Below are 25,490 nucleotides of genomic sequence, written 5' to 3'. Positions count from 1 at the left end.
TCATGATCCTCCTGCACTTGCCTTGGGAGAAACCCCCTGGCTGCGTTGTTCTTCCCTGCACAAGAGGTTGTACCATGGAAGGTTTCATCTTTCCAATGGACAGGAAATGGGAGAGAGGGAGACAAAAACCCTCTCAGATGTCAAAGTCTCTCTCTTCTGTTAACTATTATCAACTCTGTGAATAAATGCTCCTTAGTTGTTGTTTAACATCATGTGTGTCTCAAAGCCTGACTCCACCCATGGCTTTCCCTCTCACTTCCCTTTCCAGAAGCAGTGGCACTTTGCTTTCCTCTGGATTTAAGGCAGTGGGAAAAGGAGGGACAACTTTCCCCTGAATAAGAGATGTGGCTGCTGCCCAGGACTCTCCCAGGAGGAATGAGGAGCTCTTGGCACTGCCAACATCATCCCAACCATTGCAGGCACGTGCCTTAGGAAGGGCTCTGGTATGAGACAGGTACCTGCCCTGCTCACAGACAAGCCAGAGGCTTTAGAATGGGATAAAAGAAGGAAATGAGCCATTCTGGATACTGTTTAACAGGCACAGGCTCTGCACTGAAGCCTCGATGTTGTTTATTCAACAAAATCTGGGGCCAGAATTTCCGCAGTGGAGGCAAACAAAAATCATAAATCCAAATCAGATTGAGGGGCAGTTACAGAATGACAAAGATCCCTACAGCCTGGACTGTGGCTGAAGCTGCTGTGCAGAGTCGCTGTTCAGCTCCTCCTGAGGGGGGCCAGGTTCAGGAGGGAGGTGGTCAAGGTTTCCTTGGACACTGATGCTGGGGAACCAGAGGATGGATGGCCCCATTCTGCAGAAGAGCAGCATAGCCCCTAATCTCTATGCCATTAAATGGTCCAAGCATCTGGTGATGTGACATTCCATATTCCATGTCCTTTCTGGATACAGGCACAGGAGTTCAGTAGAGTTCACTATTGACAAACACTTCATTCAGAAGGATTTAATTCTGGAATTGAAGAATGTGAGAAATTCCCACTGAAAGGATAAAGGAATGTTGCTGTCCCTCCCCAGCTCTGCAGCCCTACCTGGTGTCCCTTCCCATCAGCTGGGAATGCAGGGCTGGCTCTGCTGGACATAAGGGGAAGGATGCTCCATGTGATCCCAGCCCCTCTCCTGCCATCGAGAGGCACCAGCCCTGCAGGGATTTGGGAACTCATCATCACCACCCTGTACTGGGAGTGTCCCCAGGGATTAAGGTGTCCCATACTTTGCAGGCAGGAGCTCCCTGCAAACACCATGAAACTCATCAGCTGAGCCAAAGGAGATGGAGTTCATTCCCTGGGGCTGAGGCCATGAGGGTCATTCCATGGGGAAGAGAGCTGGGAACAGCACAGAGCCCAGCTGCACTGCTTGGAGCCACGTGGATCCAGGAGGGAGGAGGAAAGCCATGCTCCAATGTGCTCCCTGCAGAGCATCCCACAAAGATCACCCAAGGCAATGCTCCTGCTCCCTTGTCCTGCAGGAATACAGCACCACAGGGAGGGTGATCCTGTGGGTATTGATTAATCAGGTGACTCAAGGAAACCCTCAGCCTCTGTGTGGAGGTCCTTCAGCAGAGCAGTGGAAGGTATGAGCCGGCTCAGACCCCTGTGTCCCTGGGGTCATCATTGCTGTAGTCAGTTTTTTCTTTCTGCTCCTCAAAGACCCTCTGGAGGGAATCCCTGAGGGACCCCACTGTACAGAACCTCCAGCATCTCGTCATGGAGCAGGTTTTTGTGCATCTCCCTGCCAAGAAGTAGATGAAGGGTTTGATGCTGCTGTTGATGCAGGTGAGCAGGAAAACAACGTGGGAGGATGCATTGATGTAACCGAGCTGCTGCAGGAAATGGCAGAGGCTGAGAAGGAGAGTGAAGAGTACAGTGAGAACGATAACGATGTCACGCCTCTTGGGCTGCTGCTGCTGGGAGCCCCTCTTGGCCTGAATGAAATCGACTGTGTTGGAAATGACCACGGGTGCAACAAAGAAGAGCAGGATGAGGGTGTACATGGAGATGAGAGGCGCACGGCAGTGCTTCTGCTCATGTGATGGGCACAGGAATGTCACTGCAGGAATGACAGCAAACAGAGCAAAGAAAGCACAAGATTGGACACTTCCTACCACCAACCACAGGCGGTCGGGAAGGTCATAGGGGCAGCAGCGCTGGAAGAGGTTGCGCACATAAAGCACAGTGATACCGCGTATGAGCCGGAATAGCCCCCAGTAGTAGGAGACCACTGACATCCGAAAAAGGAAACTCAAGTACAGCAGGGGCATGATAGGAGAGCAGGACACATCCTCCACCAGGAAGAGGAGGGCAGAGAGGACTGTGAAGAGAAGGAAGAGGAAGTCGGTGACAGCCAAGTCAAATATTGCAGAGTTACAGCATTTCAGCCTGAGGAGGCTGATGACAGCCCCGTTCCCAGCCAGCCCACAGAGGCAGATGAGCAGTGTCACACTGTGGATGGCCACGGTGGTGACATCTGTCTCACACAGATCGTCTCCTTCAGTGGGGGAGGCAGGAGATGGGGACACGGTGCTCCCCTCCATGGATGGACGCTGGGCAGGCAGTGGGATGTGGCCCTGGCTGTGGTCAGAGTGGATGGGCAGTCAGTGCTTGGAGAATCCAGGGATGGACCATGCGGCTCCTCAGCAGCTCCCTGCAGTGGGAAGGATGCAGTGGGGAGGAGTGAGATGTGCAGGGGATGAAGGCAGTGGAAATTTTGGTTTGGGAGAGGGAGGCAGTAAGGTTGGGATGTTTGGCAGGGGATGTGGAAGCAAAGCACAGGGCAGAGGAGGGGGGAGCTGGGGAGGGCACTGGGGTCACCGGGAGAGGGTGGCAGGAACAGAGCAGCTGCTGGAGGAGAGGAAGGGGTGGTAGGGAGGAAGGAAAACATTCCACTGACCTGTTCCCTGTGGGGCAGCAGCAGGCAAAGGGGTCTGTGCAGATCAGCGGCGCTTCCTGGTGCCTCTTGCTCCTTTGGGATCCATGTCCTAAAGCGGCTCCTGCCAGGTCAGTGCCATGAAGGAGAAAGTGCCCAGATCACCAGGAGCTCCCCATTCCCATCCTGCTGGCTCCTCTCTCTGCCCTCTCTCTGTCCAGCTGCTGCTCCCCAGGGCTTGGTGGAGTCACAGGGGAGTCGGAAATTGCAGCTTTGGGTACGTCAGAATGTCGCTTTATCCAAGATACTTATCTTGGGGTTTTTTGCTATACAGGAAGTGGTTTTTGTGGAAAGCCATTCAAGAAATGTTTTGCAAATGGGTGATTTCTTTCTGATTTGAAACACTCCTTCCCTACTGATCACCCATACTCTGACTGCTTTGCCTTGTCCTGGCAGGCTTTTACCATTCCTCATTTCTCATCCCTGAGCGGTCACAGCCATCATGAAAGAGAGGCATCATATAATAGAAACCATAAAATATCCAGAGTAGGAAGGTACCCACAAGAATCTTAGAGTTCAGCTCCTGGCCTTGCACAGGACATGCCAACCATCCCAGGCTGTGCCTGAGAGCATTGTCCAAATGCTCCTTGAGCTCTGTCAGGCTGGTGCTGTGTGCAGCAGGGGAACTCCTGCCTGGGGTTTACACTGAATGACGTGAGGAATCCTCATGGAATGGTTTGGGTTGGAGGGAACCTTAGAGATCATCTCATTCCATCTCTCCTTCTGCCGTAGACAAGGACACCCAGGAAAACTTTTGCTCTGAAATCTTTGCTCTTTTGAAAGGAAGCTCAGGTAGGGAGTGGCCTAGGTGAGACTGGAGACAAGGAAGGTGCTGGGAAGGAGGACAAGTACATTGAGGACCATGATCCTTCTGCACTTGCCTTAGGAGAAACCCCTTGGCTGAGCTGTTCTTCCCTGAACAAGAGGTTGTACCAAGGAAAGTTCTTTCTCTTTATTGGACAGGAAAACAGGAGACAGGCAGCGAAAAACTCTCTCAGATGTCAAAGTCTCTCTCTTCTGTTAATTATAATCAACTCCTTAGGAGTTATAAATGCTTATGGGCAGTATAAATGCTCCTTAGGTGTTTAACCTCACGTGTGTCTCAAAGCCTGACTCACCACCCATGGCTTTCCCTCTCACTTCCCTTTCCAGAAGCAGTGGCACTTTGCTTTCCTCTGGATTTAAGGCAGTGGGAAAAGGAGGGACAACTTTCCCCTGAATAAGAGATGTGGCTGCTGCCCAGGACTCTCCCAGGAGGAATGAGGAGCTCTTGGCACTGCCAACATCATCCCAAACCATTGCAGGCACGTGCCTTAGGAAGGGCTCTGGTATGAGACAGGTACCTGCCCTGCTCACAGACAAGCCAGAGGCTTTAGAATGGGATAAAAGAAGGAAGTGAGCCATTTTGGACACTGTTTAACAGGGACAGGTTCTGCAGAGAAGCCTGGATGCTGTTGATTCAAGAAATTCTTGGGGTCACTTGTAGCAGTTAGAACAAAGCAACATGGACCCCCTTATGTATCCGAAGGAGATCAGTTCATAGTAAAAATAGGCCGCTGTTTATACCTTTAATCTCAACCTGACATAATGGAAACCAAACCAAGGCCTAACAGAACTTAACAGAAGGAGGGCACCCATTGGCTGGCTCAGCTGCAGTGCTGCTATCATGTCCTACCATCCAATCAGCTTGCTGTTCATACAATATCCACCTGCTCTACCATCCAATCAGCTTCCGGCTCATACGCTGTCCACGTGTTCCTGCAGCCAATCACCATCTCACTCCCATCTGACTCTCCCCTCACCCCGATTGCCTCTCAGCCCTCAGCCGACTCCCCGCACCCAGCCGCAGCTGGGCCTTTCCCTCAGGGCCTTCTGGCCAGCACAGGCCTTGGCAACCTTAACAATTAGAAGCCCATGTCCTACACTCAGTTGTACCACATTGGAATCAAACAAAAGACATAAATCCAGATCTGATTGAGGGGCAGTTACAAAATGACACAGATCCCTACAGCCTGGACTGTGGCTGAAGCTGCTGTGCAGAGTCGCTGTTCAGCTCCTCCTGAGGGGGGCCAGGTTCAGGAGGGAGGTGGTCAAGGTTTCCTTGGACATTGATGCTGGGGAACCAGAGGATGGATGGCCCCATTCTGCAGAAGAGCAGCATAGCCCCTAATCTCTGTGCCATTAAATGGTCCAAGCATCTGGTGATGGGAATTTCCATATTCCATGTACTTTCTGGATACAGGCACAGGAGTTCAGTGGAGTTCACTATTGACCCTGCACTTTACTCAGAAGGATTTAATTCTGGAATTCAAGAATGTGACAAATTCCCACTGAAAGGATAAGGGAATGTTGCTGTCCCTCCCCAGCTCTGCAGCCCCACGTGGTGTCCCTTCCCATCAGCTGGGAATGCTGGTCCACCTCTGCCGGTGTCTTGGGTTGACTATATGATGCATTTATCCCCAGTTGTCTTGTTTTGTTTATGCTGAATTACAGTTTTGTGCCATTAAGACTCGTTCCAGAGAGTGAAGGGGGGAGAGAAGAAGCATGTAGCTTGGTTTCAGATGCTGCTCTCACTCCTCTACATTCCTGCTTCTGGACTGTGTTGTCTGCAGATGAACAGACAGCAGGACAGAGCTCTCCTTTGTTTTTAGTTAGTTTTAGCTAGATGAGGCAAAGAAGTTCTCTGGACTGTCGGTTTGGTTTTGTTTTTTTTTTCCCTTTTCTTTGGACCTATTTAAATCTGCTCTGGACTGAACACCCAGAGGAGCACCGGCAGCTCGCACCTGTGGCCCACAGGGCTGGGCTTGGGCCATGGCATTTCCAGCATCTGAGGGACTCATAAGAGACTGAGTGAGCGGAGCTGCAACCCGGGGAGGGTACTTTTCTGAATTTGTCATCTCTTCTGAAGCAGCAAGAGTTTTGATTGTTTAATATTGTTTAGGTTTTATTCTTTAATAAACAGTTTTTTCCACTTTTCTCCAAGGAGGTATTTTTCCCAAATCAGTTGGGGGAGGGGCAAATTAAATCTGCTTTTCTAGAGGAACCTCTCTGGGAGTTCATTTCCAAATTTGCCCTGAACCAGGACAGCTGGTCAGAAGGGCAAGGATAGGATGCTCCGTGTGATCCCAGCCCCTCTCCTGCCATTGAGAGGCACCAGCCCTGCAGGGATTTGGGAACTCATCATCACCACCCTGTTCTGGGAGTGTCCCCAGGGATTAAGGTGTCCCATTCTTTGCAGGCAAGAGCTCCCTGAAAACACCATGAGCCAAAGGAGATGGAGTTCATTCCCTGGGGCCAGGCCATCAGGGTCATTCCATGGGGAAGAGAGCTGGGAACAGCACAGAGCCCAGCTGCACTGCTTGGAGCCATGTGGATCCAGGAGGGAGGAGGAAAGCCATGCTCCAGTGTGCACCCTGTAGAGCATCCACAAAAATCACCCAAGGCAATGCTCCTGCTCCCTTCTCCTGCAGGAATACAGCACCACAGGGAGGGTGATCCTGTGGGTATTGATTAATCAGGTGACTCAAGGAAACCCTCAGCCTCTGTGTGGAGGTCCTTCAGCAGAGCAGTGGAAGGTATGAGCAGGCTCAGACCCCTGTGTCCCTGGGGTCATCATTGCTGTAGTCAGTTTTTTCTTTCTGCTCCTCAAAGACCCTCTGGAGGGAGAGCTGGAGGGATCCTACTGTACAGAGCCTCCAGCATCTCACCATGGAGCACGGCATCCAGCAGCTCCCTGCCAAGAAGTAGATGAAGGGTTTGATGCTGCTGTTGATGCAGGTGAGCAGGAAAACAACGTGGGAGGACACATCGATGTAACCGAGCTGCTGCAGGAAATTGCAGAGGCTGAGAAGGAGAGTGAAGAGCACAGTGATGACAATACCGATGTCACGCCTCTTGGGTTGCTGCTGCTGGGAGCCCCTCTTGGCCTGAATGAAATCAATTGTGCTGGAAATGACCACGGGTGCAGCAAAGAGGAGCAGGATGAGAGTGTACACAGAGATGAAAGCCGCCCGGCAGCGCTCCTGCTCATATGATGGGCACAGGAATGTCACCGTGGGAATGACAGTGAAGAGAGCAAAGAAGGCATAGGATTTGACACTGTTAACCACCAACCACATGCGCTCAGGAGGGTCCCAGTGGCAGCACAACTTCCATACCTTGTACGTATACCGCACGGGGCTGTTGACCATCAGCCAGAACAGTGCCCAGTAATAGGAGGTCACTGACAGTTCAAAAAAAAACTGCACGTATAGCCGGGGCATGATAGGAGAGCAGGACACATCCTCCACCAGAAAGAGGAGGGCAGAGAGGACTGTGAAGAGAAGGAAGAGGAAGTCGGTGACAGCCAAGTCAAAGATGCCATAGTTACGGCTTTTCAGGTTGAGGAGGCTGATGACAGCCCCGTTCCCAGCCAGCCCAGAGAGGGAGATGAGCAGTGTCACACTGTGTATGGCCACATTGGTGACATCTGTCTCACACAGATCGTCTCCTTCACTGGGTAAGGCAGGAGGTGGGGACATGGTGGTCCCCTCCATGGATGGACGCTGGGCAGGCAGTGGGATGTGGCCCCGGGCTCTGGTCAGAGTGGATGGGCAGTCAGTGCTTGGAGAATCCAGGGATGGACCATGTGGCTCCTCATCAGGCCCTGTAGTGGGAAGGATTCAGTGGGGAGGAGTGAGAGGTGCAGGGGAGGAGGGCAGAAGAAAGGGTGGGGTGGGAGAGGCAGGTGGGAGGGTTGGGCTGCTTTGCATGGGATTGATAAGTAAGAGATAATAAACATTTTCACTTCACATGAAGTTGCTTACAAACTAACCAGGCAGAAAGAGAAAAGGATATAAATGTGTGGACACAGGATGGTAAACGTGGCTGGAAGCACTGGGGACAGCAATAACGAGGCCCACAGTATTTTGCGGCAAGTTCCATAACATGAAGCATGAGCACGTGGCCAGAGGAAAAGTTCAAGGCAGGGTCACATTTAATATCACAGCACTCAGTGAATACCACCTCCAGAGACTCCTCTCAATGATCATCCAGGGCCAGGAAAGGACATTCAGTGGGAAGTGGGTGCATGGAAATGAGTTCTAGGAAAAGGTTGCATATGTACTAGACAAGAACAATTTTTTAATGTCTAGGTATGGTTATAGTGGATAAAAACAAGGTTGTAAAGTCTCACAACACACACAGAAATAAGGAGAGACACTTCTGCTTGTCCTGCTACCTAATACTTCCTTACCTAATCCCATCCCATCCCGATAGTTTCCCAGTCGGAGGCCCCTCCCTGGCTGCAGGTGTGGCCTGTTGGGCTCTGCTGCTGTCCAGTGGGATATTTGGGATTGGTGGCACCCAGAGCCCTCCTGCCCGCTCCAGCCCCTGTCTGCCTGATGCCTTGGGGTGGCTCCCGAGAGCACAGGCCAGACAAGGTGAAGAGAATAAAAGCAGGCATTCATGAAAGGCCTTCAAAAGGTTCACCTTGGGCAGTCCAAGCCTCCGAGAGGGGCTACACCCAAAATGGACAATGGTCACGAGATTTTCAGACAGGTATGAGTTTGGTCTCCATTTACAAATCAGGGGTTAATCCTCCAGTAACAGCTTCAGGTAAGGGAGTCATTTACCCCCAGTTTGCCCTCCCCCAATTCACTTTTGTCTGTACTTTTCTGGGCCTGAGGCACTCGAGTGTCCTTGAATTTCAGGCCTAGAGGGATGGTGTTATCTGACCATAAAGGTGAAGACAGTTAACTAACACTTTACATGGAGTTTAGTTATGCACTCATGCAGTGCAGGATTTGAAAAATAGAAAGGCTGAAATCCTAAGGCATCGTGCCCCCCTCTGACATCCTCCAGAAATTCCCCCCAGGCTGCCTTCCCCTCCAGACAGCCCCGCTCCTCTCCTGCCCCACACGGGAGCCCCAGCAGTGTTTCTGCTGCTCCTGGCAATTCCATGCTTCCCTGCCCCAATGAACAGCAGTGGAGCCATCCCTCTACTGCCTCTTGTTTCTCTCCAAAGGAGGCTGGGGGGCTGGACACAGGGATGGAGCTGGGGAGGGGCATCTCCAGGAGAAACACAGCCCCAAAGCCTTCCGGGGCAGCCTGGGGTGAGCAGCCCGTGGGGAGGGACTGGAGCCTCAGGCACGGGGCTGGGAGGGATGGGAAGGACGGGAGGCGGGTGGGCTGCATGGGGAGTGGGATGGGAGGTTGGTGTGGGAGGCGTGGGACATGATGGAGCTGGTGGGGAGATGTGGTGGGAAGGTGTGGGATGTGGTGGGGCTGGTGATCTCTGCAAAGCCCCAGGGAGGAGGGGTGATGCCCCGTGGAGCCCATGGTGACAAACACAGGTGTCACCCTGCTCCTGGAAGGGGGTGGCTGTGCTGAGGACCACGGCCTCCTCCTCTCCTTGCTGCTGCACCATCTGAGCCAGCTGAGGGAGCAGCTGAAGGCAGCGGAGAGGAAGAATTTCTGAAGGCAGCGAGACCTTTGCACCTGGCTCACAAAATTAAAAATTAAATATCTCTTTGGAGATCTTTGCTGTGACACTCACAGAGCACTCGGGGTGGGGAATGCTGTGCCCCTAGGCTATGCAGTCTCTACCAGCCCAGCTGAGGGCACTGGGGATCATGCCAGGGACCAGAAACCATTGGTGTGTCCGGTCAGAAAGCAAGACATTTTAGTCTAACAGCAAAATTCTATTAGACTAATAACATTTTTGAGTCAAAATTGTGAACATATTGGAAATATATTTGCCATAGACATGTTCGAAGGAACAGCACTTTTCAAGCTTTTTTATACACTATAACATCCAGGATTTTTGTATAGAGAGTCTCAAAAGTGCTCCAAATTTTTTACATCATGGTATAGGTTGTTTGTTTCTTTTTTTACTACCAGAATATGTTGTCTCTCTTAGTTTAATGGATAACCTGTTTTGTTTTTTTTTCTAGCAAACCAAAGTTTTAATAATTTGATTTCTTGGGTAGACAGTTACCACTGATTAAGTTTTCTGAGGTGTACAAGCCTAGGAAATGGCTCTCACATTGCCATTGCAATTTATCTCTTGAAATTTATTAATCAAGTCTTCTGTTGTGTATGAGCCCCTGAATTCCTAATTCTCTCAAGATATCCTTCTTACTCTATGACATCCAATTAATTTCCAATTATCATATCCAATATGATAACCAGTTAAAAATACTTTATTTAATTTTTTTCCCCAACTATTGAGTAAGTTCTCTAAAGGGGCGATAAGAGTTTTCGACTGACACTCAGCCTACACAGATCGAAATCAAAACCAGCTAAAAAACCACAGTCAAAATGCCTTGACTAATTAGACATAGTTCATGACAGAAATTTCTGAACAATCACAAAATTCCTGGCTAACTACCTCTCTGTCCCCTCCCTCCAGCCACATTCCCAGCTGGCAGCAGCAGCCAGAGGAAGCTGGGAAGCGCTGGCAGAGGGGGCAAAGGCAGCTCAGGGTTCACGGTGCTGTTCAGTGATATCAGACCTCAGTGGGATGCAGGAACCAGGTGCCAGGGGGAATTTTGGGATCACAGCCATGTTGGGAAGGATCTGTTTGGTGAATATTGCTCTAGAACCAGTGAGGGAGGAGCACAGCCATGCTGCCATGTGCTTCCTGCAGAGCACTGCCCCACATGGCCCTTGTCAGTGCCCCTGCTCCCTTCTCCTGCAGGAATAAAGGTGGCAGGGTGATCCTGAGTCACTGCCCCATGGTCCTGCATGGGGGCAGGGGAAGGGTTCAACAGGCTCAGACCCCCGTGTCCCTGGTGGCATCATTACTGGGGGCACTGCTTTCTTCTGGCTCCTCAAAGACCCTCTGGAGGTGCTCCCTGAGGGACTCCATGGAGCAGTTCCTCCAGCACTTTGTTACTGAGATGTAGATGAAGGGGTTGATGCTGCTGTGCATGCTGGCAAACAGGAGAACAACCTGGTGGGACACAGTGGTGTAGCCGAGCTGCTGCAGGAAATTCCAGAGACTGAGGGGGAGAGTGAAGAGCACAGCGAGGAAGACAATGATATCAAGCTTCTTGAATTGCTGCAGCTGGGAGTGACCCTTGAAATGAATGAAGAGGATTGTGCTGGAAATGACCACGGACGGGGCAAAGATGAGGAAGCTGAGGATGTACAGGCAGATGAGAGCCCACTGGCAGTGCTTGTGTTCCTGTGACTCGCAGAGGGAAGTCACCACAGAAATGGCAGCGATGACAGTGATGGAAAGGGCCCAGAGCCCGGCACTCACCACCACCCATGAGAGGCCCTGGGGAAAGTGGCAGAAGAGCCCACGAGGGGAGAGGCTGGACCTGCACCTCTCGATGCTGATGGCTGTCAGCCGGAACAGCCCTACGCTGTAGAACATCACAAAGAGGAGGAAAAGGAAGCCTGTGTATGCTGGGGACATGATGGAGGAGCAGGAGAAATCCTCCAGCAGGAGGAGCAGAGGGGAGGGGACCATGAAGATGAGGAAGAGGAAGTTGATGATGGCCAGGTCAAGGATGTAGGCAGTGATGGGTTTCATGGTGGTCCCTCTAGATGGGGAACCCGAGGACCCAGATGACAGCCCCGTTCCCGGCCAGCCCACAGAGGCAGATGAGCAGTGTCACACTGTGGATGGCCACATCGGTGACATGTATGTCACACAGATTATCTCCTTCAGTGGGTGAGTTGGCAGGGGGGGACACGGTGGTCCCCTCCATGGATGGACGCTGGGCAGGCAGTGGGATGTGGCCCCTGGCTGTGGTCAGAGTGGATGGGGAGTCAGTGCTTGGAGAATCCAGGGATGGACCATGCGGCTCCTCAGCAGCTCCCTGCAGTGGGAAGGATTCAGTGGGGAGGAGTGAGATGTGCAGGGGAGGAGGGCAGTGGAAATGGTGGGGTAAGAGAGGGAGTTGTGTGGTTTGGGCTCTTGGGCAGGAGGCTGAGAAAGAACATAGAGAATAAACATTTTCAGTTTTTCTGAAGTTGTTCAAAAGCAAAGTGGCGAAAGTTCAAAAGGATGAGTTATAGATGGCTAATGAGATGATTGGCTCTCACAGTTAAGGGATGAATACAGTGTGAATATTAAGAGAAGCTTTACTGATGTATAATTTTGTTATTGTAGTCTGTTGTTTAGATGTCCCCTGTTCTCCTCACAGTTGCCTTCTCCCCCCTCGGTATTGTTGCCATCAGAGTGCCTGAGTCATCTAGGACAGGTAGAAAGAAGGGGTGTACAAACACTTAATATGGGAGCAGGGAATGCAGCACGAATACACCTGGCTCTCCAATCAAGGTGCAAGAAAGCAGGCTCCACCAATAAACAGCAAAGAAGAATTGACTGACAGACTTTGGGAGGGGCCAGGTGTAGCTGATGCAACTCCCCAGGGTATCAAAGGTGAAGCATCCATCTTGAAGATGAGCCAGCCACGTGGTGCTCAGCCATGAGGGAAGCTCCCAGGCCTGCTTCTCCTTATTTAGTCCTTTTGTTGTGTTTTTTGGTTAAGGTTTAATAAACCTTTAAAAATTTTAAAAATGGGTGGTTGTTTCTCACAGGATGTAAAGGCTGGCACACAGGATGACAAACGTGGCAGGAACCAGTGCAGAAACAGATAAGGAGGTCTGCAGTGGTTTTGGGGCTCATTCTGGAACAAGAAGCAACAGTGCATGGCCAGAGGAAAAGTTCAAGGCAGGGCTACCTTTAATATGGCAGCATTCATTGAACATGACCACCAGAGAGACCCCTCTTAATAAATCTCCAGGATGACATAAAGGACTTTGAGGAGGAGGTGGATGCGTTGAAATGAGTTCAAGGAAAATTATGTTCATGTGTTAGATAAGAAAAGCGTTTCAATAGCTACATGTGGTTATAATGGATGAATACCCTGTTGTAAAGTCTCACCATACACACAATAAAAGAAGAGATCCATGTGTGTCCAGTGCAGTTAAAGCATTCCTGCTTCCTCATGCTTTGCATTGTGTTAGAAAGTTTGTTCTGGCCCATTTCAGTATTAGGACACAGATGGGATGCACAGGAGAAGAGAGAGGAGCTGGTGAGGGCACTGCGGTCACTGGGAGAGGGTGGCAGGAACAGAGCAGCTGCTGGAGGAGAGGAAGGGGCGGTAGGGAGGATGGAAAACATTCCACTGACCTGTTCCCTGTGGGGCAGCAGCAGGCAAAGGGGTCTGTGCAGATCAGCGGCGCTTCCTGGTGCCTCTTGCTCCTTTGGGATCCATGTCCTAAAGCGGCTCCTGCCAGGTCAGTGCCATGAAGGACAAAGTGCCCAGATCACCAGGAGCTCCCCACTCCCATCCTGCTGGCTCTCTCTCTTCCCTGTCCCAGCGTTGTTTCGCAAGGCTCGGCGGGAGAATCGGAAATTTAATCTTTGGCTACGTCAGAATTTCACTTCCTCGGAGTTATTTGTCTTGACTTTTTTTTTCTGCCATAGAGGAAGTAGCTCAACATGCAGATATCTTTGAGTGGCTCCTCATTTCCTCCTGATTAGAAACACTCTTCCAAATGTGACCTTCTCCAAATGCTTTCCCTGTCTCAGCAGATTTCTACCATTCCTCCTTTATTTACCCTGAGGGCTCACTGTCCCTCCAGCAGCAGAGAGCTGCTGGTGCTGCTGGTGGCACTGGAATGCCGGCAGTGCTGGGAGTGCTCACAGCTCTGCTCAAGCATCTGAGTGATTCTCAGAAACAACTCCCATTCTGGGCTGAGATCCTGGATCATTGCCAAAACCTTCCCTGGCTCCAAGAAAGCAAACTGAACTGGGAATTCCCATTTCCTGCATTCCAATGCAGGCTGACACAGCCGAAGGGAAGGACAGCACTCAGTTGGTTGCAGCCAGGTCATCAGCACTTAGAGCCTACCCTAATTCCTACCAATCTCCTTGATGATGCAATGAAAGCTATCAGGGACCAGGTTTTGAGGTGCTGTGATTCCCTTTCCAGCCCTTCATTGGAGCTCATCCTCGTCCTCCTCAGACATGGGAGCACTCTTTGTTTTTACCTGGTTGCTTTTACCTGACCCCATCCCTCCAGGCCACCTGTGCCAGGGGCTCACCACCCTCACAGGGAAGGATTTTCCCCTAATATCCAATCTGACCCCACCCTCTGTCAGTGGGAATCCATTCCCCCTTGTCCTGTCACTCCATGACCATATCTAAAGTCCCTCCCCACCTCTCCTGGAGCCCCATTATCTCCTGGATCATGAAGTGTTTGTCCTTGAAAGGACTGGGCTGGTGAGGGGATGTGAGATTCCATGGCTGGGGACACAAACACGGTGTCAGCAGGAAGAGAGGTGACAGTCCTGGCCCCAGGGCCAGCAGTTTGCAGGAGGAGCATCCCAAATCCCTGAGGCACATGTCAGCTTGGGTAGGAATCATCTCATGTCACCTTTCTAGGAATTCCTTGGAATTCACTGTAGGCTGCTGTCTGACTGCCAAGGGAGTGTAGAGGATGACCGAGAGGAAACCTGCAACTTTCTAAGGATTAAAGCCAAGAGAGCAGCATGGATTTGCCTCTTCTCAGAAGAAATGTCTTTGCTGAAATCCTAAATCATCCCTCTGCTGTGTGCCAGTGCTCCAGCTCATACACAGAATTGATTATTGCACAAATCTTCTTGGAAACTGCGTGGTGAAGGTGAAGTACCACTGAAATTGTGGTATACAAGTGGCTAAACTAGATTTGAATCAGAAATCAAAGTTTCACAGCACATATGTAGTGCAGGGGCGTAAACAAAGTAGTGCAGGTCCCCAGGGAAGAGAGAGGGGTCAAGATCAACCAGTTCAAAAGACAGGATTTTGGGAGTGGGGTTGCTTTAAAATGGAAGAGAAGCTGACCTGGAGACAAACTGCTTTGGCCGTAGGTCTGGTTGCTGAGGCTGTCTCCTGTTGCTCATTTCCTGCCCAGAGTGAAGAGCAGATGAGGAGCAGAGCCCTGATCCCGTGGCAGGCTCTGAAGCAGCTGCCTGTTTGTGAGAGCCCTGGAGAACACGAGCCAGCCCGGAGAACAGGGGGCTGTGGCAGGAGCTGGGACAGAGCCCGCGCCGGACGCTGCTGGGGCTCAGCCCGCGGGCTGGGCTCCCCTTTCCCAAGGGAGCATTGCAGGGAACCTCCTGAAGATCCCGAGCCAGGGACAGCAGCTGCAGGGTGGGAGGTGAGGAGAGTGCACTGCGGGGAAGTTCTCCAGGCTGCGAGAGGAAACAAGGTCAGGCTCTTCTCTTTCACCCTAATCAGTGCCCCCTCATTGGGTGGAACCTGGCTATTGATTTTGGGGGCAGAATTGAGGTCTGTGGGGAATTGAAAGCTAGAAATACTGAGGGAAAAGGGAGGGAATATTGAAATGAGTGTCCTGCTGAAGGAATCCTCTAGCAGCTGAGTGATATCAACAGACCCCTGAGAGTCCAGGTCAGATCCATCCCAAAGCCATTTGCTCTGGGCTATCTCCATGGGCAATCCTCTCCTTCTGCAATTGTTTTCCTCCTCCAGCTCTGTCCTGTCCACAGCCAGGAAGGAGGGATCTCCCTGGCTTTTGTGCCAGGCACGCCAGACCAGGCTCCCACATCCTACTTGCCATTTGTCCGGTCCCTCACCCGTCCCTGTGCTGCTCCACATGGAAGCTGTGGGTGGGAAAAGATGGAAATGCCACGTTTGGGGGACAGCAGCCCTGCTCTGGTGTGTGTGTTTGTCACCCCTGCAGCTGTGTGAGGGGAGGAGAAGCAGCAGAGGTGTCCCCATGAGCACTTTGTGCCCTGCCACGGAGGGAGCCAGCCCTGCCTGCTGGAGCCAGTCCGCTGGGAAGGCATCCAAGGGGAGCTGGAATGAGGAGAGCCACGACAACTGGACCCAGTGTGCCAACAGGCACTGGAGCAAAGCGCCTGTCACGCTGCTGCTGCTGCTGCTGTGCCTGTGTGGGATGGTGGGAACGGGGCTGTGCTCTGGCTCCTCGGCCCACAGCAGTGCCCTCCCTCTGGCTGACTGCCTGGCTGGGAGCTGTGCACAGGGATTCACCCCCTCTGTTAGTGTGGCCTTGCAGAGGGCTTTTGAGGATGTGCCAGAGCCAGGGAATAGCGACAACACCGTGCAATCATCATGAAAGAGAAGCATCATAAAATAGAGCTGTAAAATACCCAGAGTAGGAAGGGAGCCACAAGGATCATGGAGTTCAGCTCCTGGCCCTGCACAGGACATGCCAACCATCCCAGCCTGTTTTGTTCAAATGCTCCTTGAGCTCTCTCAGGCTGGTGCTGTGTGCAGCAGGGGAACTCCTTCCTGGGGTTACACTGAATGACGTGAGGAATCCTCATGGAATGGTTTGGGTTGGAAGGAACCTTGGAGACCATCTCATTCCATCTCTCCTTCTGCCTTGGGCAGGGACATCCAGGAAAACATTTGCTTTGAAGTCTTTGCTCTTTTGAAAGGAAGCTCAGGTAGGGTGTGGCCTGGTTGACACAGGGGACAAGGAAGGTGCTGGGAAGTAGAAAAAGTGCATTGGAGGATCATGATCCTCCTGCAGTTGCCTTGCGAGAAACCCCCTGGCTCAGTTGTTCTTCCTTGGATAAGAGGTTCCACCGTGGAAAGGTTCTGCTTTCCAATGTACAGGAAAACAGGAGACAGGGAGAGAAAAACCCTCTCAGATGTCAAAGTCTCTCTCTTCTGTTAATTATTAACAACTCTGTGAATAAATGCTCCTTAGGTGTTTGACCTCATGTGTGTCTCAAAGCCTGACTCCACCCATGGCTTTCCCTCTCACTTCCCTTTCCAGAAGCAGTGGCACTTTGGTTTCCCCTGGATTTAAGGCAGTGGGAAATGGAGGCACAACTTCCCCTTGAGCAAGAGATGTGGCTGCTGCCCAGGTCTTTCCCAGGAGGAATGAGTGGCTCTTGGCACTGCCAACATCATCCCAACCATTGCAGGCACGTGCCTTAGGAAGGGCTCTGGTATGAGACAGGTACCTGCCCTGCTCACAGACAAGCCAGAGGCTTTAGAATGGGATAAAAGAAGGAAATGAGCCATTCTGGACACTGTTTAACAGGCACAGGCTCTGGATGTTGTTTATTCAACAAATTCTAGGGTCATTTGTAGCACTTGGAACAAAGCAACACGGACCCCCTTATGTATCCGAAGGAGATCGCTTTATTATAAAAATAGGCCGCTGTTTATACCTTTAACCTCAACCTGACATAATGGAAACCAAACCAAGGCCTAACAGAACTTAACAGAAGGAGGGCACCCATTGGCTGGCTCAGCTGCAGTGCTGCTATCGTGTCCTACCATCCAATCAGCTTGCTGTTCATACAATATCCACCTGCCCTACCATCCAATCAGCTTCCGGCTCATACGCTGTCCACATGTTCCTGCAGCCAATCACCATCTCACTCCCATCTGACTCTCCCCTCACCCCGATTGCCTCTCAGCCCTCAGCCGACTCCCCGCACCCAGCCGCAGCTGGGCCTTTCCCTCAGGGCCTTCTGGTCAGCACAGGCCTTGGCAACCTTAACAATTAGAACCCCATGTCCTACACTCAGTTGTACCACATTGGAATCAAACAAAAGACATAAATCCAGATCTGATTGAGGGGCAGTTACAGAATGACAAAGATCCCTACAGCCGGGACTGTGGCTGAAGCTGCTGTGCAGAGTCGCTGTTCAGCTCCTCCTGAGGGGGGCCAGGTTCAGGAGGGAGGTGGTCAAGGTTTCCTTGGACACTGATGCTGAGGAACCAGAGGATGGATGGCCCCATTCTGCAGAAGAGCAGCATAACCCCCTAATCTCTGTGCCATTAAATGGTCCAAGCATCTGGTGATGGGAATTTCCAAATTCCATGTACTTTCTGGATACAGGCACAGGAGTTCAGTAGAGTTCACTATTGACAAACACTTCATTCAGAAGGATTTAATTCTAGAATTGAAGAATCCGTCAAATCCACACTGAAAGGATAAGGGAATGTTGCTGTCCCTCCCCAGCTCTGCAGCCCTACCTGGTGTCCCTTCCCATCAGCTGGGAATGCAGGGCTGGCTCTGCTGGACAGAAGGGGAAGGATGCTCCATGTGATCCCAGCCCCTCTCCTGCCAGAGAGAGGCACCAGCCCTGCAGGGATTTGGGAACTCATCACCACTCCATGCTGGGAGTGTCCCCAGGGATTAATGTTTCCCATTCTCTGCAGGCAAGAGCTCCCTGCAAACACCATGAGACTCATCAGCTGAGCCAAAGGAGATGGAGTTCATTCCCTGGGGCTGAGTCCATGAGGGTCATTCCATGGGGAATAGAGCTGGGGAACAGCACAGAACCCAGCTGCACTGCTTGGAGCCATGTGGATCCAGGAGGGAGGAGGAAAGCCATGCTCCAGTGTGCTCCCTGCAGAGCATCCCACAAAGATCACCCAAGGCAATGCCCCTGCTCCCTTGTCCTGCAGGAATACAGCACCACAGGGAGGCTGATCCCGTGGCTATTGATTAATCAGGTTGCTCACGGAAACCCTCAGCTACTCTCCTGGGGTCCTTCTGCAGAGCAGTGGAAGGGATCAGCAGGCTCAGACTGCTGTGTCTGTGGTGCTATCATCACTGTCGTCAGTTTTTAATTTTGGCTCCTCAAAGACTCTCTGGAGGGAGAGCCAAAGAGAATCTACGGAGAAGGGCCTCCTGCATCTCCCTGCCAAGAAGTAAATGAAGGGTTTGATGCTGCTGTGGATGCAGGTGAGCAGGAAAACAGTCTGGGAGGACACATCGATGTAACCGAGCTGCTGCAGGAAATTGCAGAAACTGAGGAGGAGAGTGAAGAGCACAGTGATGACAATAACGATGTCGCGCCTCTTGGGTTGCTGCTGCTGGGAGCCCCACTTGGCCTTAATGAAATCGATTGAGCTGGAAATTACCACAGGTGCAACAAAGAGGAGCAGGATGAGGCTGTACATGGAGATGAGAGGCACACGGCAGTGCTCCCGCTCATGTGAAGGGCACAGGAATGTCACTGCAGGAATGACAGCAAACAGAGCAAAGAAGGCAGAGTATTGGACACTCTCCACCACCCACACCAGTCGCTCAGGAAGGTCGTAATGCCAATAGAGCTTCCAGAGCTTGTACATATATAGCACATTGCTGTTGAGCATCAGTCGAAACAGCCCCCAGTAGCAGGAGACCACTGACAGATGGAAAAGGAAACTGAGGTACAGCAGGGGCACTATACGAGAGCAGGACACGTCCTCCACCAGGAAGAGGAGGGCGGAGGGGACCGCAAAGACGAGGAAGAGGAAATCAGCAACAGCCAGGTCAAAGATGCCGTAGTTCAGGGTTTTCAGGTTGAGGAGGCCGATGACAGCCCCATTCCCAGCCAGCCCACAGATGCAGATAAGTAGTGCCACATTGTGTATGGCCACGGTGGTGACATCTATCTCACACAGATCATCTCCTTCAGTGGGTGAGGCAGGAGATGGGGACACGGTGCTCCCCTCCATGGATGGACGCTGGGCAGGCAGTGGGATGTGGCCTGGCTGTGGTCAGAGTGGATGGGCAGTCAGTGCTTGGAGAATCCAGGGATGGACCATGTGGCTCCTCAGCAGCTCCCTGCAGTGGAGGGATTCAGTGGGGAGGAGTGAGATGTGCAGGGGAGGAGGGCAGTGGAAATTGTGGATTCATAGAGGAGGCAGTAAGGCTGGGCTGTTTGGCAGGGAATTTGAAAGCAAAGCTCAGGGCAGAGGAGGGAGGAGTTGGGGAGGGCACTGTGGGCGCTGGGAGAGGGTGGCAGGAACAGAGCAGCTGCTGGAGGAGAGGAAGGGGTGGTAGGGAGGAAGGAAAACATTCCACTGACCTGTTCCCTGTGGGGCAGCAGCAGGCAAAGGGGTCTGTGCAGATCAGTGGCACTTCCTGGTGCCTCTTGCTCCTTTGGGATCCATGTCCTAAAGCGGCTCCTGCCAGGTCAGTGACATGAAGGACAAAGTGCCCAGATCACCAGGAGCTCCCCATTCCTGTCCCTCTGGCTCCTCTCTGTGCCCTGTCCTGGTGTTGCTCCCCAGGGCTTGGTGGAGTCACAGCGGAGTCAGAAATTGCAGCTTTGGCTACGTCAGAACTTCCTCCGAGATATTTATCTTTGGGTTTTTGCTACAGAGGAAGTGAGTCTTGTCAAAAGCTCAAAATGAAATATTTTACAAATGCCGCTTTATTTTCTCCTGATTAGAAACATTCCATTCCTGCACATTGTTCCTTTCTCCAACTGCCTTCCCTCTCCTGACAGCTTTCTACCATTCCTTGTTTCTCTTCCCTGAGGGGTCATGGTCCCTCCAGCAGCAGAGGGATGCTGGTGGTGCTGGTGGCACTGAAATTCTGGCAGTGCTGGAAGTGCTGGTGAGTCAGCTGGGTGCCTCTCAGAAGCAGCTCCAATTCTGGGAAGAGCTCTGGGATCATTGCCCATACCTCCCCTGAGCCCAAGGAAGCAGAGCTGAGCTGGTCCCTATCCTATCCTATCCTATCCTATCCTATCCTATCCTATCCTATCCTATCCTATCCTATCCTATCCTATCCTATCCTATCCTATCCTATCCTATCCTATCCTATCCCAATCTCTGCACTCCATTTCCACCCCACTCTCCATCCTCACCCCATCCTATCACATCCCACAGCTTTCCCAGACAGCAGCTGCTCCCCCATTTGAGAGTGGCCTGTCTGGTCACGCTGTCCTCTGGCTTTGCCAGCATCCAGTCCCCCTTCAACATCCTCTGACCCTCTCCTGCCCCCTCCAGCCTGCTCTGACACCCCAGAACCCACCCAGGGCTGATTTTATTTCCCCTGACATTCCCACTCCTCCCCTGCTCCACCTGGGACCCCCGGCAGTGTCCCTGCTCCTCCTGGCCATAGGGTTCTAGGACCCAGGAGGGAGGAGGAAAGCCCAGCTCCAATGTGCTCCTCAGGACCACACAGGATTGTAATCATGGCTGGAGCCAGTGCAAAAACAGATTTGGAGGTCTGCAGTGGTTCTGGGGCAAGTTCTGTAATAAGAAGCAAGAGCACGTGGCCAAAGGAAAAGCTCAAGGCAAGGTCACCTTTAATATCACAGCACTCAGTGAACACAAGAGGTTACCCTAGCTTTCAGTTTCGTAATCCGGATTCTCTGATAATGGTTGCTTCCAAATCCCTCCCTATGTTCCAAGCTTGTTTCCCCCTAAGGTGTATGCACCCCTGATGTAAACCACTCCCCTACTCCTCCCCTAAGGTTATCCCACTGGCCGGCTGTTTGTACCTGCCCACCGGTTTTTGCCTACTTATAAACCTCTAGAGGGCTGCTGTCCCTCTTTTGCTTCCAAATCTCTGGATTAAAGGAATCTTGGGAGACCAGGCAGAGAGCATCCTTCGACTCTTTTACTTTTCTCCCTGATGCTGGTAAAGTTAATCCCACTGCAGAGCCGCAGCTCTGAGGTTCAGCTCCTGGTGAATTCATCCTGGAGCTGTTCCATACACCTTGGTGTAGCGGCGGGTGTCTTGAAAAAACTAGCTAAAGTTTTTGGCCCTGATCTTTGAACTGCCCTGAGATCAGGTCCAGCCCCCCGGGCCCCGAGAGACTAAATCCTGGACCCTCCATGTGTGTGGGTGGGGGGAACTCTGAACATCTCACCGTGCAGCAGAATTCACCATCTGTGGATACTGTGCCAAGGCCCTTTTTGCTTCTTTACCCTGGACTTTACTAGTTGCAATATAGGATGCTACAAGACCCCTCTGAATGATCCTCCAGGATCTTGAGAGGACTTCAAGGAGGAGGTGAATGCATGGAAATGAGTCCTAGAAAAGTGATGTTTATGTATTAGATAAGAAACACATGTTAATAACTGTGTGTGCTTATGATGGATAAAACCCCTGTTGTAAAGTCTCACCACACGCAGATCAGGGAGAGATCCTTCTGTGCAGGTACGGAATTCCTGCTTCCTAATGCTTTGCATTGTGTTAGAAAATTTATTTCATCTGATTTCAGTGTCAGGATAGAGACGGGATGCACAGGGCAGAGGAGGGGGGAGCTGGGGAGGGCACTGGGGTCACTGGGAGAGGGTGTCAGTAACAGAGCGGCTGCTGGAGGAGAGGAAGGGGCGGTAGGGAGGAAGGAAAACATTCCACTGACCTGTTCCCTGTGGGGCAGCAGCAGGCAAAGGGGTCTGTGCAGATCAGCGGCGCTTCCTGGTGCCTCTTGCTCCTTTGGGATCCATGTCCTAAAGCGGCTCCTGCCAGGTCAGTGCCATGAGGGACAAAGTGCCCAGATCACCAGGAGCTCCCCATTCCCGTCCCTCTGGCTCCTCTCCGTGCCCTGTCCAGCTGTTGTTTTGCAAGGCTCGGTGCAGTCACAGGGCAGTCAGAAGTGGTTTTACATCCTTGGCTTCCACAGAGTTCCACAGCCTCTGAGTTATTGATCTCGATTTTTTTTCATTTTCCCTACAAATCAAGTGGTCTTCTTCTTTGCTGTGAGAAACAATGCCTCACTATCTTGAAATTTTTAGAAATTTATTAAACTGCAACAAGGGACAAGGTAAAAGGAACAGAGCTTGGTGCCCACTCGCAGCCAGAGGCCTACTGCCCAAAACAGAAACAGGCTTTGTACCCTCTTGGTAAACCACCCCCAGTAATCCATCCCCCACACTCAGATTCCGCTTTTCCGGCACAGCTCCTCCTCCGTCCCGCCTTCCCGGAGCTTGTGCAGCGCTTCGGGCTTCGACTCCCCGCAATGGTCAGAGATCAGCATTGCAACTTTCGACATGAACACTGTACTCGTATTAGAAAAACTCCAAAGTTTAAAAGAAAAGTCAAATAAAAAAGAAGAGGAAGGAAGCTGCCTGTGGTCCCAGCCCCTCTCCTGCCAGAGAGAGGCCCCAGACCTGCCGGGATCTGGGAAATCACCGCCACCCTGTGCTGGGAGTGTCCCCAGGGATTAAATGTGGTACAGTGCAGGGAAGATATCCATGGAAACACCATGAAACTCATCTGCTGAGCCAAAGGAGATGGAGTTCATTCCCTGGAGCCAAGGCCATGAGGGTCATTCCATGGGGAATAGAGCTGGGAACAGCACAGAGCCCAGCTGCACTGCTTGGAGCCACGTGGATCCAGGAGGGAGGAGGAAAGCCATGCTCCAGTGTGCTCCCTGCAGAGCATCCCACAAAGATCACCCAAGGCAATGCTCCTGCTCCCTTCTCCTGCAGGAATACAGCACCACAGGGAGGGTGATCCTGTGGATATTGATTAATCAAGAGGCTCAAGGAAACCCTCAGCCTCTGTCTGGAGGTCCTTCAGCAGAGCAGTGGAAACTGATAGGGCTCAGACCCCTGTGTCCCTGGTGGCATAATTTCTGTGGGCAGTTTTTTCTTTCTTCTGCTCAAAGACCCTCTGGAGGGATTCCCTGAGGGCCAACACTGTACAGTGCCTCCAGCAGTTCAACATGGAGTTGTTTATCCTCCAACTCCCCACCAAGAAGTAGATGAAGGGTTTGATGCTGCTGTTGATGCTGGCGAGCAGGAAAACAGCCTGGGAGGGCACATCGATGTAACCGAGCTGCTGCAGGAAATGGCAGAAGCTGAGGAGGAGAGTTACCAGCGCAGTGAGGTGGATAACCATGTCACGCCTCTTGGGTTGCTGCTGCTGGGAGCCACGCTTGACCTTAATGAAGTCAATTGTGCCAGAAATGAGCAGGGGTGCAGCAAAGAGGAGCAGGATGACGGCATACATGGAGATGAGAGCTGCCCAGCAGTGCTCCTGCTCTTTTGAGGGGCACAGGAATGTCACCGTGAGAATGACAGTGAAGAGAGCAAAGAAGGCCCAGTATTGGACACTTCCCACCACCAACCACAGGCGCTCGGGAAGGTCACAGCGGCAGCAGAGCTTGCAGAGCGTGTACATATACAGCACATTGCTGATGGGAATTAGCTGGAACAGTGCCCAGTAGTAGGAGACCACTGACAGCTGGAAAAAGAAATTCTGGTACAGCAGGGGCAGGATAGGAGAGCAGGACACGTCCTCCACCAGGAAGAGCAGGGTGGAGGGGACTGTGAAGAGAAGGAAGAGGAAATCAGCAACAGCCAGGTTAAAGATGCGGTAATTACCACTTTTCAGATGGAGGAGCCAGAGGACAGCCCCGTTCCCGGCCAGCCCACAGAGGCAGATGAGCAGTGTCACACTGTGGGTGGCCACGCTGGTGACATTTGTCTCACACAGATCATCTCCTTCAGTGGGATAGACAGGAGATGGGGACACAGTGCTCCCCTCCATGGATGGACGCTGGGCAGGCAGTGGGATGTGGCCCTGGCTGTGGTCAGAGTGGATGGGCAGTCAGTGCTTGGAGAATCCAGGGATGGACCATGTGGCTCCTCAGCAGCTCCCTGCAGTGGGAAGGATTCAGTGGGGAGGAGTGAGATGTGCAGGGGAGGAGGGCAGGGGAAATTGTGGGGTGGGAGAGAGTGGTGGGAGGGTTGGGCTGTTCTGCAGGAGATGCAGAAGGGAAGTGCAGGGCAGAGGATAGATGTCCTGGTGAGGGCACTGCGGTCACTGGGAGAGGGTGGCAGGAACAGAGCAGCTGCTGGAGGAGAGGAAGGGGCGGTAGGGAGGAAGGAAAACATTCTACTGACCTGTTCCCTGTGGGGCAGCAGCAGGCAAAGGGGTCTGTGCAGATCAGCGGCGCTTCCTGGTGCCTCTTGCTCCTTTGGGATCCATGTCCTAAAGCGGCTCCTGGCAGGTCAGTGACATGAAGGAGAAAGTGCCCAGATCACCAGGAGCTCCCCATTCCCATCCTGCTGGCTCCTCTCTGTGCCCTGTCCTGGTGTTGCTCCCATGGCTCGGCTGGGTCATAGAACAGGCAGAAATGGTTTTACAACTTTGGCTTCCACAGAGCTCCACTCCCTCAGAGATATTTATCTTGATTTTTTTTTTCTTTGTCACAAAGGAATTTGCTTTAGTCAAAAGTCCACATTAAGAGTTTTGCAAATGGCTCCTCATTTCCTTTTGATTAAAAACACTCCTTCCCTGCAGAATGTCCCTTTCTCCAACTGCCTTCTCTCTTCCAACAGGTTCCTACCATTCCTCCTTTCTCTTCCCTGAGGGGTCATTGTCCCTCCAGCACTAGAGGCACTGGAATGCTGGAATTGCTGGCAGTGCTGTTGAATTATCTGTGTGCTTGACAGAAAGAACTCCCATTCTGGGAAGAGGTCCAGGATCATTGCTAAAACCTCCCCTGGGCCCAAAGGAGCACAACTGAGACAAGAATTCCCATTTTTGACATTCTACTGCAGGCTGACACAGCCCAAAGGAAGGACAGCACTCAGTTGCTTGCTGCCAGGTTATCAGCACTTAGTGCTCACATTAATTACTGCCAATCCCCTTAATGATGCAATAAAAGCTATTGGGGACCAGGTTTTGGGCTGCTGTGATTCCCTTTCCATCCATTCATTAGAGCTCATCCTCCTCAGACATGGGAGCTCTTGTGTTTCCTTTTACCTGACCCCATCCCTCCAGGCCACCTGTGCCAGGGCCTCACCACCCTCACAGGGAAGGATTTTTTCCCCTAATATCCAATCTGACCCCACCCTCTGTCAGTGGGAAGCCATTCCCCCTTT

At 51.9% G+C, this 25,490-nt stretch overlaps 3 protein-coding genes and 1 long non-coding RNA gene across 7 annotated transcripts in view; 1 reads left to right on the top strand and 3 right to left on the bottom strand.

Annotated features, from left to right (window-relative positions):
• Positions 1-18,187, top strand: part of LOC119701262 — a 30,508-nt gene extending 12,321 nt beyond the window's left edge. Inside the window, exon 3 of the long non-coding RNA XR_005257051.1 lies at positions 17,004-18,187. This is a non-coding gene — a long non-coding RNA (uncharacterized LOC119701262). The remainder of the gene's footprint in view (positions 1-17,003) is intronic.
• On the bottom strand, positions 224-2,589 carry LOC119701261 (mas-related G-protein coupled receptor member H-like). The gene has a single exon (XM_038137708.1). The coding sequence runs from the start codon at positions 2,544-2,546 to the stop codon at positions 1,599-1,601; it is 948 nt and encodes a 315-aa protein (XP_037993636.1). The 5' UTR covers positions 2,547-2,589; the 3' UTR covers positions 224-1,598.
• LOC119701257 (mas-related G-protein coupled receptor member B4-like) lies at positions 5,865-14,792 on the bottom strand. 2 transcript variants are annotated; one of them, XM_038137702.1, is made up of 2 exons: positions 13,065-13,645; positions 5,865-7,583 (listed from the first exon to the last, which is right to left on the bottom strand). In XM_038137702.1, exon 2 carries the CDS (start codon positions 7,471-7,473, stop codon positions 6,526-6,528), a length of 948 nt encoding a protein of 315 aa, XP_037993630.1. In that variant the 5' UTR covers positions 7,474-7,583; positions 13,065-13,645; the 3' UTR covers positions 5,865-6,525. The 2 variants fall into 2 exon arrangements, 1 of the variants encoding a protein (XP_037993630.1); XR_005257049.1 differs by lacking the exon at positions 5,865-7,583 and adding an exon at positions 11,627-11,748 and having other exon boundaries at positions 13,065-14,792.
• On the bottom strand, positions 18,185-24,678 carry LOC119701260 (mas-related G-protein coupled receptor member H-like). Of its 3 annotated transcripts, XM_038137705.1 has the most exons (3): positions 24,507-24,678; positions 22,019-22,118; positions 18,185-19,479 (listed from the first exon to the last, which is right to left on the bottom strand). In XM_038137705.1, exon 3 carries the CDS (start codon positions 19,368-19,370, stop codon positions 18,450-18,452), a length of 921 nt encoding a protein of 306 aa, XP_037993633.1. In that variant the 5' UTR covers positions 19,371-19,479; positions 22,019-22,118; positions 24,507-24,678; the 3' UTR covers positions 18,185-18,449. The 3 variants fall into 3 exon arrangements, 2 of the variants coding, with proteins under 2 accessions (XP_037993633.1, XP_037993635.1); XM_038137707.1 differs by lacking the exons at positions 22,019-22,118; positions 24,507-24,678 and adding an exon at positions 19,724-21,723; XR_005257050.1 differs by lacking the exons at positions 18,185-19,479; positions 22,019-22,118 and adding an exon at positions 24,145-24,260.
• Between the last annotated feature and the right edge of the window lie 812 nt (positions 24,679-25,490).

The sequence above is a fragment of the Motacilla alba genome, chromosome 5, assembly GCF_015832195.1.
Source record: "Motacilla alba alba isolate MOTALB_02 chromosome 5, Motacilla_alba_V1.0_pri, whole genome shotgun sequence".
NCBI lineage: Eukaryota > Metazoa > Chordata > Aves > Passeriformes > Motacillidae > Motacilla > Motacilla alba.
The sequence above is the reverse complement of the archived record's forward strand: the minus strand, read 5'-3'. Positions and strand labels throughout refer to the sequence as shown.